Genomic DNA, 13,206 nt, shown 5'->3' with positions numbered 1-13,206 from the left:
AGTACTCATAAAATTAAGTCATGCATCTATGAGAAAGTAGATACATTCCCATTGCTGTTTTCATGGGTGGGAGTGATGAAGCTATGTAATACTCTGCTCACAGGTTTCTGCCTCATTCACAATTTCCTCCTTTCAGAGGAAGTTTGCACCTTGGTGATCACAGAAGCATTCTCTGAAGATTCTGGTGTATTTACATGTGTTGCTGAAAATGAGTTTGGCGCAGTAGCATCTAGCGCATGCCTTTTCATTTCCCTAGGTAACTGCAGATTTTTCTCCCCTAACCAGTTCTTAGGGAGAGCGAGAAGTTTCAAGTGTTAGGTTTCTGATCTGGAAACACGTCTCTCTTGTCTACCTCTCTTTGCTTTTTGGGGGGGCATACAGACAGTTCTGTGTTATCAGTGAGCTGTTCAATAGATCATAGGATCAGAATGGAAGTAAATCACAAATTATGCTGTGTCAATATATCTAGTGAGATGTGTATGTGCAACTTTCCTGGTTTGAGGACACTGTCTGGAAACAGGGTGCCAAAGAATGATTGGAAGGCATGTGATGCTATTGCATTGCAAAAGACCTGTGAGTCTCACGTAGCTCACTACCTAAGTAAAGACTGGTACAGAACTCCACATTAGCACCTCTGAGCATCCCAAATGATGAGCTGGACATAAACATAATCAATAAATCAAGCAGTTCACCATGACAGTCTATTCCACAAGGCTGAAGAGCTAGGGCAAAAGAAAGCTGGTGCAGATCAGTATAAACTGTAAGAAACTGGTAAGAAAATAGCCAATGTGGTACCTCCCACCTTCTGCTATGAGCCCCTGAGAGAGAAATTGCCAGGAAGAAATGTAAGTACCTCTTGCCCCTGCTGAAAGACTGACAACCAGTATGGAGTGACAAATGCACAGGCTCCTCCTCCTCCAAATACTTATCTGCATAAATCAACTTGCTTGGCAGTTACAGTCTATGAGGTCAGTGGCATTGACCTTAACAGGGGGAAGCTCAGCTGTTCCCGGCTTGTAGGTCTGTCAATGAAGATCTGACTCAAAGTAAGATTGGTTCTCTTCCAAACACAGTGCAAGACTTTGGCATGATTCATATGTCATGACCAATATTCAGCCTTATCTCAACCCCCCCTGCCCCCCCCCCCAAAAGGGTATGGTTTAGAAATTGCTTTCACGGAAAACCACAGTTTGCCATTTAACTGAAATAACCAACTGCTTTGTTCTGTTCCCTTAAAACCCAGATTCCAAACCATCTTTTGGAACAAATCCAGACTGTGGTTCAGATTTGACAAACTGTGACTTGCCACAAAAGAGGAAATGATTAATATGAAAGGAAGGCAATGCTTGAGCCAGAAGATTTCTATGAGATTTTCTTTCTCATGAAGACAATCCCTAGTTTTTCACTGCATGAGACTTGTAACTTTCAATTTCAAAAAAATACCTAAAATTCTTGTATTTTCTCTTTACTGGTTCTGGGTTCAATACTAGATTCCATAAGGTTTCCCATTTTTGTAAGTCATCTTAGGCAAGTTTCCTAGATGGGTGCTACAAAACATTTCCAAATAAATAATAGTTCGTCTATTCCAGATTTTTTTTTAATTACCCTAAATATCTGAACATTTTCATCCCTTGTTGTTCTTGTACTGTTTTAGAGAACTGTTCTCTTCTTCACCAAGTGGGGATATTGGAACCTCTTGAAGTAAAGAGATTGCCAGATTAGGCAATCTTACAAGAAAGGGTTTAAAAAGAAAGAGAAATCTCCTCTCTACCCCCACAGAAGAATGACATAGATTTGTTGTCATTGGCTTAATTTCTACTTGTGTCATTAAAAGAACTGTGTTTTCCAGGAACAGAAGAAGGTTTAAAATACACTCCAGTATCAGAAGCACCAACTATAAAGAACATCATCCCTGAACCAAAGAGCCAATACTTTTCCAACATTATGCCACAAATGCCTGCTGATGATCGAACAAACCAAGTGGAGCAGGCAAGTTCTTGGTGGCAGAATTATGGGGATGAGACCAAGGACTTCTATGGCATGTATGAAAACCCTTCAGAGAACTCAAATTATTGGTAAGCCAATGCAACTGAAAAGACGTATCTGCTTTCCATCTTAGAGCAGCAACTGCATTTGTGGGAGGGGGGGGGGGAATGGAACTATAAATAACATTCAAAAACACCACCTTGTGTATATGCTATGTATGGATTCTAAAAGCCTAGCTATTGGTTTTTCTGCATGGATGCTGTAAACCTAGCCATTCTATTCTCAGCCTTTTTCCCGTTGAATATCCCCTAAAACATTCTTCAGGTGTTGAGAAACCCCAGAAGTGATGTCAGCAGCCTACACCACCCTATCACACCCCCAGAAGTGACATCGCCCAGACACTCCCATCAGATATAACATCAACAGGCCACTCCCACAGCACAGGAAGTGACAGCACATAAATATTTTCAGATTATTTTTGAACAGAACTATACCTGCACTCTGGGCTGGCTACCAGTTTGCTCTTCTTCACCAAAGGGATAACTGGAGCAGGCCTATGTCACTCCATCCCTTCCTCCTCTTGGATTTAAATTAAAATAAAAGTACTTACCTCTCTAGACTCCAATTGCTACTATGTGCAACAAGCCTTAGCCAGCAAGAATTTGTATGGATGGGGCCCCTTCACTTACCTTCCCATCCCTTCAGGCCCATCATTAGCCATTAGGAGGGCAGGTCAATGTGACCATATATGGTCATATTGCCTGATTTTTATTTTTTTAATTATGAAATGTATTTATAATTAATTAACTCCCACCCAATTGGCAAAACCCTTCCAGGGTCAATGGGAAACCCTGATTGAGAAAATCTGACCTAGTCAGTCTTCTGTGCAATCACAGGGCACAAACATAGCCATTATATGAAATTTGGCCACAGTTTTGCTGGAGCAATATGCAAAGTATGCAAATCATTTAAGATTTAGTTATTGTGCCATCCTATTTCAATGGGATTGAAAACTCACATTTGCTCTGAAACCATTAAAGATCAACACTAGAACTAGTGCATATACCTTGCCAGCTCGGTTAAATAGCTAACATTGCATTCTAAGAATACCTGTGCATCCAAGCATCATAAATTTCCTATGACAAAAAAGGGTGAATTTCACTGAAGTAAATTATTCTATTGCTGGATTTAGTAATCAATCTTCTAAAGCAGAATTATCTGTTCAGAATATATAATTACCAGCTAGCCATAAGAGGGCTAGGGAGGATTAATTAGAAAGATCCCTGTGGAATAATTAAATCTTTAAAAGATGAATTATAATAGCAGAATTATTTGTAAAACAGAGTGCAGTCTATTGGAAAATTTTACTTTCTCTCCCAGTGTTGAAATTGTTATTTCATTTTTTTCTTCCTTTTTTCCCCCTTTGCTGATGCAAATTTTTGATTAATTACTTGAACCACTCTGGTTCTTCCATCTAAAATCTTTAACCGCTCCTATTAAATAAAAGGGTAAGGCCACCTGGGGAGGAGTTAGGGCGGGCCCTGTCCATGATAAAAACTCAGAGGACCCAATCAGGAGCCGCGAAGCGGCTCTTGATTGGGCCCTCTGAGTGTCCATCCAGGGCCAAGCAACCAATGGGGAGGCGCGCAAAGCGCCTTCCTATTGGCCCTCACCAGGACAGACCAAAATTCCATTCACCCAGCCCAGTCTGGCTGCCAGTCTGCTCCTGACCACCGCAGGGAGAGGAGGTCAGCAGGGCTGCCAAGGGGGATGAGAACACAGGCTGTGCCAGCCCTTTTTGCCCCAAGGCTGTCCTATCTGTCATGTCCAACTGCAAATTACCTCAGAACCCTGACAGAGCTGGCAGGAGGCTGCAGAGTGCTCCTCCTCCCCCCCTTCAGGCCTGCTGCGAAGGAACCTCTAACAGCCCCTGACTGAGGGGAGGGAGGCGTTTCCAAGAGCAACGCAGGAGAACCTGAGGGCATTCCTTCTGAGGGGTGGGGACTTTGCCCTTCTGCAAAACAGTTGCCTGACAGGGAGGCCACAGAAAAGCCCCTTCTCACTTAAAATACTGCTCTGCCGGGAGCTGAGACACAGCCAAGCCATGTGTCTTTCTTCTTTGCAACTCTCTGCAGATTTGAGGCCACTGCACTGCGTTATTCTGCACAGGAAACTGGCTCTTTTGTCTCCTGTTTCATCTGCACAACAACACTGTGCAGTAGGCCTCAAGTCTTTCAATTCAACAACAACCTGTGTGGGAAGCCTTAAATGCTTCTTCTCTACCACAACCCTGTCCAAAGTAGCCCTTTCTGCCTGGGGAGCTGATCTTTATACTCTGCTGGTGAGATGTAATTCCAGGAGCTCTCCAGGCCACAGCTGTAGGTTGGCTACCCCTGGGTTGGAAATATTACTGGAGGTTTGGAGGTGGGACTTCAAAATTGTACAATGCCTCAGAGTCCAGCCTTCAAAGGAGCCATTTTTGCCTGCAGTTGGTAGGGAGTGGTGCAGGAGTGTCCCTCCTGGCCTATGGGTTATGGCCAGCCCTTACCAGCAACTGTTTATATTCTGGGGCGCAGATAGGCAGACCAGCATCAGTCCTGTGAGTCTGGAAAGTGCAGGAAGATCTAAATAAATATTTACATCCTGAAACTGTAAATAGAGAACAAGTAAATGTCTGTAGACACATAGTAACTGAAATTACTTATTGGCCTGGCAAATAACCTTGGCCTAGCAAATAAAAAAACAGTATAAAAAACCTTACTAAGGTCAAGACTGCTGTGCACAGAGAGTCCTCTCCTCTTAGGGTTGCCAGCTTCCCTGTGAGGCTCGCTACCCCACCTACCTCATGGGGAGTCTGCTATGGGGAGAGAAGGGGAAAACGATTGGAAAATGCTATTGGTCTATGCTATTGCTTATTGGCATGGACCATCATTAGTTCTGGGTTAGGGTGCTCTTACAAAATGCAAAGGGTACCAAACAAATGAATAGGTAAGGGAGCAAATCTGTCTTTTGCTCACAAGTGAATTTTCTTCAGATGTTTACTGGATCATGGTTGTAAAGTGGGTCCTGTTTCTCACTGTGGTGGTAAGCCTGTGACTGGGATGTACTACTTCATCCTACTGGTGGGTGCTCACGTGTTTGAATTAGCATCCATACACACACACACAAAATGGCAACATGTACAAGAACAAGTATCAAAAAAGGTTCTAGCTTAGCTTTCTCTGTGGTGTGCAAGTTTTCTGTGTACAGTGAGTTGGCGGTGTGCTACAGATCAAAACATTGGACTCACTTGAAGGTTTCTTCTCTTCAGTGGGGCGAAGTTATCCAGAGTGGTTAGGTTATGCCTCTACTTGCTCAGGTAGGGCAATTCAAATGCAAATTTTGCAGCCACCTAGCTGGTGACCAGAGCCTGACCTTCCAGTTCTTTCCAAGCCCTGCTGCATTCATTCCTTGTGTCAGACTACACGATGGTGTAGGATAGTGGTTCTCAACCATGGAGTCCTGACTCCAATTGAGGTCGCCTAGACCCTTTCCAGGGGTTGCTAGATTGGTGGCCGCCGCGGCGGCAACCGGCAGCAGTGGCAGGCGGCAGCATGAGGTGGCAGGGAATGGTGCTGCTGGCCCAGCATGATGTGTCCCGTCTGCCCTCACCACCCTGCCGAGCCTCGCCCTCATCCAGGTGCCGCGACCCCTCCTCGCCCACCCCACCCTCGCCACCCACCTACCAGCCACCCCCTGTCGCTCTGACGCACCTTTCTGTCACTCTGAAGTGGCTGGAAAGCAGTGATGGCCTGCAGCAGCGGCTGGCAGCAGAGAAACCATGCCTGCCTCCATGCCGTGCCTGACTGTTATGTGCCTGCACGTGCACGTGAACACATGCGCATGCTCAAATGCACGCATACACACGCTGCCCGCGCATGTAGCAATCCTGCTGCCGCCACCGCAGTTGGCGTCACCAAGTCTAAGCAGCTGAGAAACGCTGGTATAGGAGCTATCTTCTGCTTGGGCATTTTGGCCCATGCTTAGATGGAACAGTGTCATCTCTTGGGTTTGTGTGTGTGTGTGTGATGGAACACATTCTATCCCTTGGGTGGGATATGGATGACTTTGCCGCACTGAAGAGAAGGAACCTTCAGATGAGTCCAATGTTTCGTTTTCCTTCAGTGAGGCCGAAGTCATCCAGAGTGGTTAGCTGTACCAAGGCTATGCCCAGGATGGGAACTATTGGTTACCTTCAGTCCTATTTCAATTGTCTTAAAACATGGCATCCAAAATCAGCTTCCCTGGAGACCACCTGGTCAACGCAATAGTGTCTGACGAAGTTGGAGAAAGATGACCAAATTGCTGTCCTGCAGATCTCTGCTACCAATGCCCTGATGGAAAAGGGAGTAGATGATGCTGCAGCACGAGTGGAGTGTGCTGTTATCTTCCCACACAGAATCTTGTCTTATACTTTATACACCTCAATCATCCACTGCTTGACCCAGTAGACTATCATAGAAGCGGAGACCCTCTTACCGATATTGATATTGCTCCCAGATGCACCAGATCCAATGTGGGTGTCAAGTGACTCTTGCTTTCGTTGATCAAGAAGCCATGGGTCCTTCGATCTCTGGCCCTCAGCAGCGGGTTGTCTAATTAAGGGTAGAAGTCCCGCTTTGACGCAGTCTCACCACCAGGGCCACCATGACCTTGGCGAAGGCCCAGGAAGTAGATGACAACCCGAAGGGAAATGCTGTGTATTGGAAGTGTGTCCCTTGATGAAAGAAACGAAGATACTTCCTGAAGTCTTGGTGAATTGGTGTGTGAAGGTAAGCCTCACGAAGATTCAAGGATGTCTGCATGTCTGCCCACTGTGGAATCTGAAAGATATGGCGGACAGACTCCATCCTGAATCTTCTTTTCTGTACACGTTGATTGAAGCCTCTGAGCTTCAGGACTGCCCCCCAGATTTTTTTGAGACCACGAAAAGAATGGAATAGACTCCTGAAACACTTTAGTTGGGAGGCACATCCTCAATGTCCTGATGCTGGCCAGATATTGAATGGCTTGAGTTAATAATCTTCTGTGTGGTGTCTTGGGAACAGGAGACTGGACAGAGTGGTTTGGAGAGCTGAGAGCTCTATCCGATAACCCTCTGAAATGATGTTCAGTACTCACTGGTCTGTTGTGGAGTGGCTCCATGCTTCCTGAAAGAAGCTGAGCCTGCCCCCCACAACGTAGTCAGGTGGTATGTTTTCTGACCTGCTGACCCTTGTCCTGTCTGTAGGGCTGGTGCTGCCAAGGTGCGAATTTGGGTATGTATTTAGAAGAGCAGAAGCTTCTGAAGTTTCTTGAGTCTCTGACTCTTCCTGACAGGCGGTAAGCATGAAAGAGCTGCTGATGCCTATATTTGGTATCCTTGTCTCAAGCAGAGCTCGAGGTAGCAGACATGACCTTTTTCTTCTCCTTTGTCTCCACTAAGTCTTTGTCAAGGTTGGATTACCCAAATGAGAGTCACCTGGAAAAGTTTAACATGGAAAGTGTGTTCTTGGAGGTGTGGTCGACTTTTCAATGTTTGAGCCAGATGTTGAAGTGTATTGTCACATTGGCTGCTTGTACCCTGGGGCAGAATTGTATAGTATCCCGTGAAGCATCAGCAGTGGATTCCGCTGCCTGTTTGATGTTCAAGATAGACTACTTTGTCGTTGGAGTGCCAAACTCCGAGGACTTCAGCATGTCATCAGTCCAAATGACAATGGCCATAGTAAAGTTGGATAGGGCTGCAGAAGCTTTGATTGCTATAGAACAGTGGTCCCCAACCCCCGGTCCGTGGATCAGTCGGTACCGGGCCGCAGCTCCTTTTTGTCCTCCTCCCCGGCTGCTGCCTCGGGGGCTGCCCTGCCACTTTGCCACCGGCTCACCTTTGGTGCTCTCCGGCAGCCACCATGGCTGGGGCTTCCCCTCGGCATGGCACTACGCAGCTGCTGCTGGCAGCACCCCCCACTTGTGCAGATGCTGGTGCCTTGCAGATTCATCTGGTTTAATGTTTTATCAATACTACAGTGGCATAAACTGTAACTGTGGCAAAAGACATTTGGCTTTTTAAGCTGCTCCAGCTGCAAAATGAATCTGATTTCTCACAACTTACTTTTTTTTTTTTACAAGGTCCTTTGCTGGCTAATACATTATTGGCATTAGGTCAGTTGATGTCCAGATGCAGTATGCAGATTCCTCCTTAGCCAGGATATTAATAAAAGTATTAGAAGAAGAAGAGTTGGTTATTATATGCTGCTTTTTTCTACCCGAAGGAGTCTCAAAGCAGTTTGCAGTTGCCTTCCCTTTCCTCTCCCCACAACAGACACCCTGTGAGGTAGGTAAGGCTGAGAGAGCCCTGATATCACTGCTCAATCAGAACAGCTTTATCAGTGCCATGGTGAACCCAAGGTGGTTGCATGTGGGGGAGCGCAGAATCAAACCCAGCTAGCCAGATTAGAAGTCCATGCTCCTAACCACTACACCAAGCATGAGATGATAAAGCCTGCTTTATCCTTGCAAATTATTTTTCCCCAGTTTTAAAATGGGGAAAACAGGAAATGGGGCATGTGTAGGTATCTGTTTGGTTATGGTTGTGCCATATGACAGGGTTTCAAATTTCTCCAAGGCCTTGTGGAAAGATAAAAATGAGGAAGGATCTCTAGAAATATAAAAGAAATAAGCCATCTATGTCCCTAGTACTACTGGACTCACAACTTTGGGACAGAAAAAGGAAAAATGAAATAGCTTTCATACCAAGACCTTGGGGGGGGGAGGGGCGGTTGTTTTTTCCTCCTAGAAAGTTCATGCTGTCATTAATGCAGGACAATGACCCATTATGCATGGGCGCAATAACGCACATTTGGGTGGAATGGCGGCGACTAAAATCACCGATAACGCTCCACTTTAAGTATAATTTGTGTTATAATTATGTTGCAAACCATCTGAGCCCAGTTTGGAAGAGAGGTGGTCTAAAAGCATATAATAATAATAAGCATTACAAAGGAGACAACGGTTTGCTTTGTCACTGTGCTCAAAATTGTCTATTCCCTTTGAAAAACACTTTATTTAACATTTAGTTCTAGATTGTGCATAACTGCTGCTAGTAGTCTACTTGTAGCTCAGCTCAATTTGTGTATATTCAGAAGTACCACTATTTTCAGTAGACATTGTTCCTAAGTATGTCTACATTCAGCAGTGATCAGCAGCATGGCACCCATAAGGGTTTTTTGGTACCCAAACCAAAACATCTTTTGCTAAAGCAAATAGCTGATCCTGGCTTTCTCCCAGTGAATTGGAATTGTATGTCCATGAGAAGAATCCAGGAGCTTCATTGTTGTCTCTGTAAGAGTCAACGGTTCAAAAGAGAGGGTGCTTAGGGGGTGCAATCTCCAACCTTCTTGTGTTTGGCCCACACGGCAGCTATTTTGTGATGATGCCTATCCCCCACTCCCAAAATGCCTCACAAGCTCAATGACAGGGGGGGCTTCGCTCAGTTTGAATCTTGAGAGGTAACCCTGGGCCGGCGACTCTCCCCCTGGGAGAGCTGTTCTCATAAAAACGGGACGAGAGAGTACTAGCGGCGACACCGCCTGGAGCTCTTTGGAGGAGCGGCGGCGGGATAACTCGGCGACAGGATTTGTCGTCTGTAGTGTGATTTCCTTTTCGCGATGCAGCACATGCAAGTGAAGTGCATGCGAAGGAAGGTGCTCTGTGGAGCGCCGAGACGAATTTGAATGGGCTTTTGATTTAAGCCGGTGAAAGGCGGTTTAAACTCTAGTGTTTACGCTTCTCAGCTAAGCCAGCCTAGTTTTCAGGCTGTCTCTTTGTGGCTGCCCGACCGTGGTCTGCGGAGTCTCTCTCAAAAGCAGGCAGAAACCGAGGGCCGCTCGAACAAAAGGCGCGCCAGGAGGACTCGGTTGCAGAGACTATCTGAAACCTGATCGCGGGCCCAAGGACTGCGGAGCGGCTCTCCTTCAAAATCAAAGTCCCCCTCAGCGGGGAGCTCAGCGGGTTTCCAAGGGAGCGGTGCCTCCAGTGCGGCGCTGCTAGTTTTCATTGTGCGTCCCTACAGCGCTCCCCGCCTGCTCGCCGGGCAAGGAGCGACCTCACTACAGCCCTTCGTGTCCTCAGCAAACTCCCTGCCTTCCGTGCAGAGCAGGGCAAAAATCACCAGCCACCTCTCGAGGTCGCGTCGGTCCGATTCTAAAGCGACACCAGGGGCTTCTAAGACTGCCCGGCACGCTCAACCTGCTCGCAGGCACAGTTAGGACCTTGAAGAAAAGGAAAGACAAGCACAGCGGACTCTCGCGTAGTTCTCCGGCGGGGGTCCTTCGGCGAATAGGGCTCTCCCGCGGGTCCTTGGTCAGGACTACGGTCTCGGCAGCGGCTTCGAAGGCAAGGCCCGCCGCTTTTAGCCTGGCGGGCATTTCGCGTCCCTTTTCGCGCTCCCGCCTTCGCCACGTGCGCTTCGCGGCTCTCGCCCCAGCCAATACGCGCTTTCTTTGACCGTTTATGCACTGGGACCTTCACTGCCCCACTTCCCTGTCAGGAGCACAGAATGGGGTGGATGCGGTGCACTGGGCCAAATGCTCCCCCATGTGGGTGCAGGAAGAGGTGGGGCAACCTGCCACGACTAAAACTCCAGCCTGCAGCCCTGTATGAAACCTCCAGTGCATAAACGGTCTTTGGGAGCCTCGTGGATATTTATAGGTGGGCTGGCTCTTTGTAGCAGCGTTCGCGCTGCGCCCACACCGCAGGCTCCGCTCCTCCCCACCCCCGGTCTGGAAAGATTTGAGCTGCTAAAGCTCCGTTTCCTTGCAAGTGAGCCCGATTCAACTAGGGGAGGTTTGCTTCTGCGAGTTCTGCTCTTTTTAAAGGAAAAGCATAGGCTGGAACTACTGAATGAGAAGTCCCTTTCGCTCTTGCCCGTTCGCCGTAGTCGGAGGCAAGGCGGGGGCTCTTATTTTGATACCTCCGCCCGGGGAGGTGGACAAGCAAGCACATCAGATGTCATTATTTGGCAGCAGATAAAAGTCACTGGGCTTATTAATACTAAGAAGAGCGCTATAATGATGGTAGGCTGGGGGAGCGAATGGCCAGCCTTTCTCTCGAGCAGGGGTTAAAAAGCCCTCGGGTGCCGCCTCCTGTGGCTCGTAGGGAAGACCGGTTTCGGTCCGCTCTTGCCAGCTTGCTTTCAGGCGAGGGGTGTCGAATCCGGATCTGATTCCAGCGCGGCCGTGCTGCGGAGGTGAGTGTTCCGTGACTGCGTGCCTCGAGACAAGCTGGCGAGTCTTTAGCTGCGGGTTAAGGGGAAGCAACTCGATTGCTTTAGGACGGAAGTTATAGGCTCATTTGGCTTGTTCTTTCTGGGGGAGGGGGAGGGGCGTTTGGTTCAAAGAGGTGATATCCTGCTCTTCATAGTATTCTTGAAGTTGCCCAAAGTCTTGGCTGGGGGTGTCCGTAGAAGAGTTGTTCATTTCCAGTTCCTGCACGTTTATTATTTACCAGGAGTTAGTATGCGAGTTCTCTTGCTAAAGTCAAATAAAAAATTTAATGTAGTCCGCTAAGCACTTGCTTGCTTGGAAGCTTCACGGAGCCTCCTATGACAGGAATACAACAGACTGTACATATATAGTTACTAAACAGCTGATCCTGAAGGAAGCAGCTGGTGGGGTTGGTTTTTCAATGGCAAAGCTGGTTGTAAGGAAGGGTAGATTTAAGTGGGGTCTGAAGTGGCACAATAAAATCAGAGTCCAGTTAGCACCTTTAAGACCAACAAAGATTTGGTCTGAGGAAGAGTGCTTACATTTGAAAGCTCACTCCTTGAATAAATATTTGTTGGTCTTAAAGGTGCTACTGGGCTCTGATTTTATTGTAAGGAAGGGGTTATGCATCTTCTCGCCCAACCTCACCGGTGTGTTCTAAATAGCAACCTTCTGAGACTGTTTTTCTTTCTTTGCCGGTAGTTGCATACAGGAGGGTGTAACATGTAATTTGCCCCATAGTAGTATGTTTATTAGTTAAATTTATGATCCGTTAAGTATTTACTGTTACATTTCTTTAAGAGTGGCTCTTTTTCATGAAAATTCAGTTAACGCTTAAAGAAAAAAGTTCAGATGTATCTAGAGAGTTGACTAGTTTTGAAAGTATCTTGTTCAGGTATTTCCAGGATTACCTTGTGTGGCATCTCTTTTTCCAAGCCAGTGATCTCTACTGCCCCAGGCAATGCACTGATGCCGGCTGCCCTGTGTGGCTGTGATTCTAATCTGAAAGAAGTCTCTGATCACAGGGCTAGGGGGAAGAAATGTTGCCATCATAGTGATGTCAACTGCCCTGAGCTTTATATAGAAATATAATAAATATATAAATTAAACTGCTGCTATCAAAGCAGTCCTCAATGCATCCCTGAAGCACGTAACTGCTCTGTCAGTAGCTACCCAAGCGTAAATAATGTTATTAATCTTTTGGGTATCTCTGAGTTGCATCAATATTTTGGTTAGCTGTGGTTGTTGTTGCACAAAATCATCCTTAACTAACTTAGGTCACTTGTTACTTGGTACCATATCAATAGATCAGGACATTTGGGGAAGACTTTTAAACATCCAGAGGATGACCATTGGTTTCCTGATAAGCTATTTGAGATGCATACATTCCCAAACATATTAATGAAGCATGTCTACACGTCTCTGCAGGTTTGAGTGTAGTCTAGAGAAAACTGAACTTTGACAAGTGCCCTTGAAATCGGTGTATTTGAACTCCATTGATCTTAATTCATACATGCCCTTAGCTTTCTTTGGAGTTGACATTGTATCCAATAGCTATAAGGGGCTTTGTATGGATTCTTTGGGAAGTTTAACAGTATATCAGAAAGAGTCTTCATACAGAAATGTACAGCACCACCTTTGAGCCCTTCAATGGGAGCTTCTCATACACTTCCAATTCTTGTTTTGCATCTCTTGCCAATCTAATTATTCTGAAGTCTTCAAGGGTGTCTTGATACACAAATTCTAGATGCCTTCCTTGCTGGGAGGATATAAGGGGTGGTGAGACTACCAGTGAATTTCTTGCCACCTGTTATTGACGCATTCCCTTTATTTCCATGCCAAATGAAAAGTTTTAGAGGAAATGTGGTGGGGCACAATGAATATTGTTATTACTGGATCATAATAACTTAAAGAATTGTATGGTTCTGAGGGTCTCTAT

The 13,206-nt window shown here is 46.3% G+C and overlaps 1 protein-coding gene across 7 annotated transcripts in view; it reads left to right on the top strand.

Annotated features, from left to right (window-relative positions):
- The window catches only part of MYOT (myotilin), a 103,243-nt gene that overhangs the window by 69,190 nt on the left and 20,847 nt on the right, over nt 1–13,206 (top strand). For all 7 annotated transcript variants that reach the window (XM_077326738.1, XM_077326739.1, XM_077326740.1 and 4 more), the window contains 2 exons: nt 137–256; nt 1,850–2,075. In XM_077326738.1, the coding sequence (XP_077182853.1) occupies nt 137–256; nt 1,850–2,075 (346 nt within the window). The remainder of the gene's footprint in view (nt 1–136; nt 257–1,849; nt 2,076–13,206) is intronic.

Source organism: Paroedura picta, chromosome 3 (genome assembly GCF_049243985.1).
Source record: "Paroedura picta isolate Pp20150507F chromosome 3, Ppicta_v3.0, whole genome shotgun sequence".
Classification (NCBI taxonomy): domain Eukaryota; kingdom Metazoa; phylum Chordata; class Lepidosauria; order Squamata; family Gekkonidae; genus Paroedura; species Paroedura picta.
This window is presented reverse-complemented; position numbering and strand designations above follow the sequence as displayed.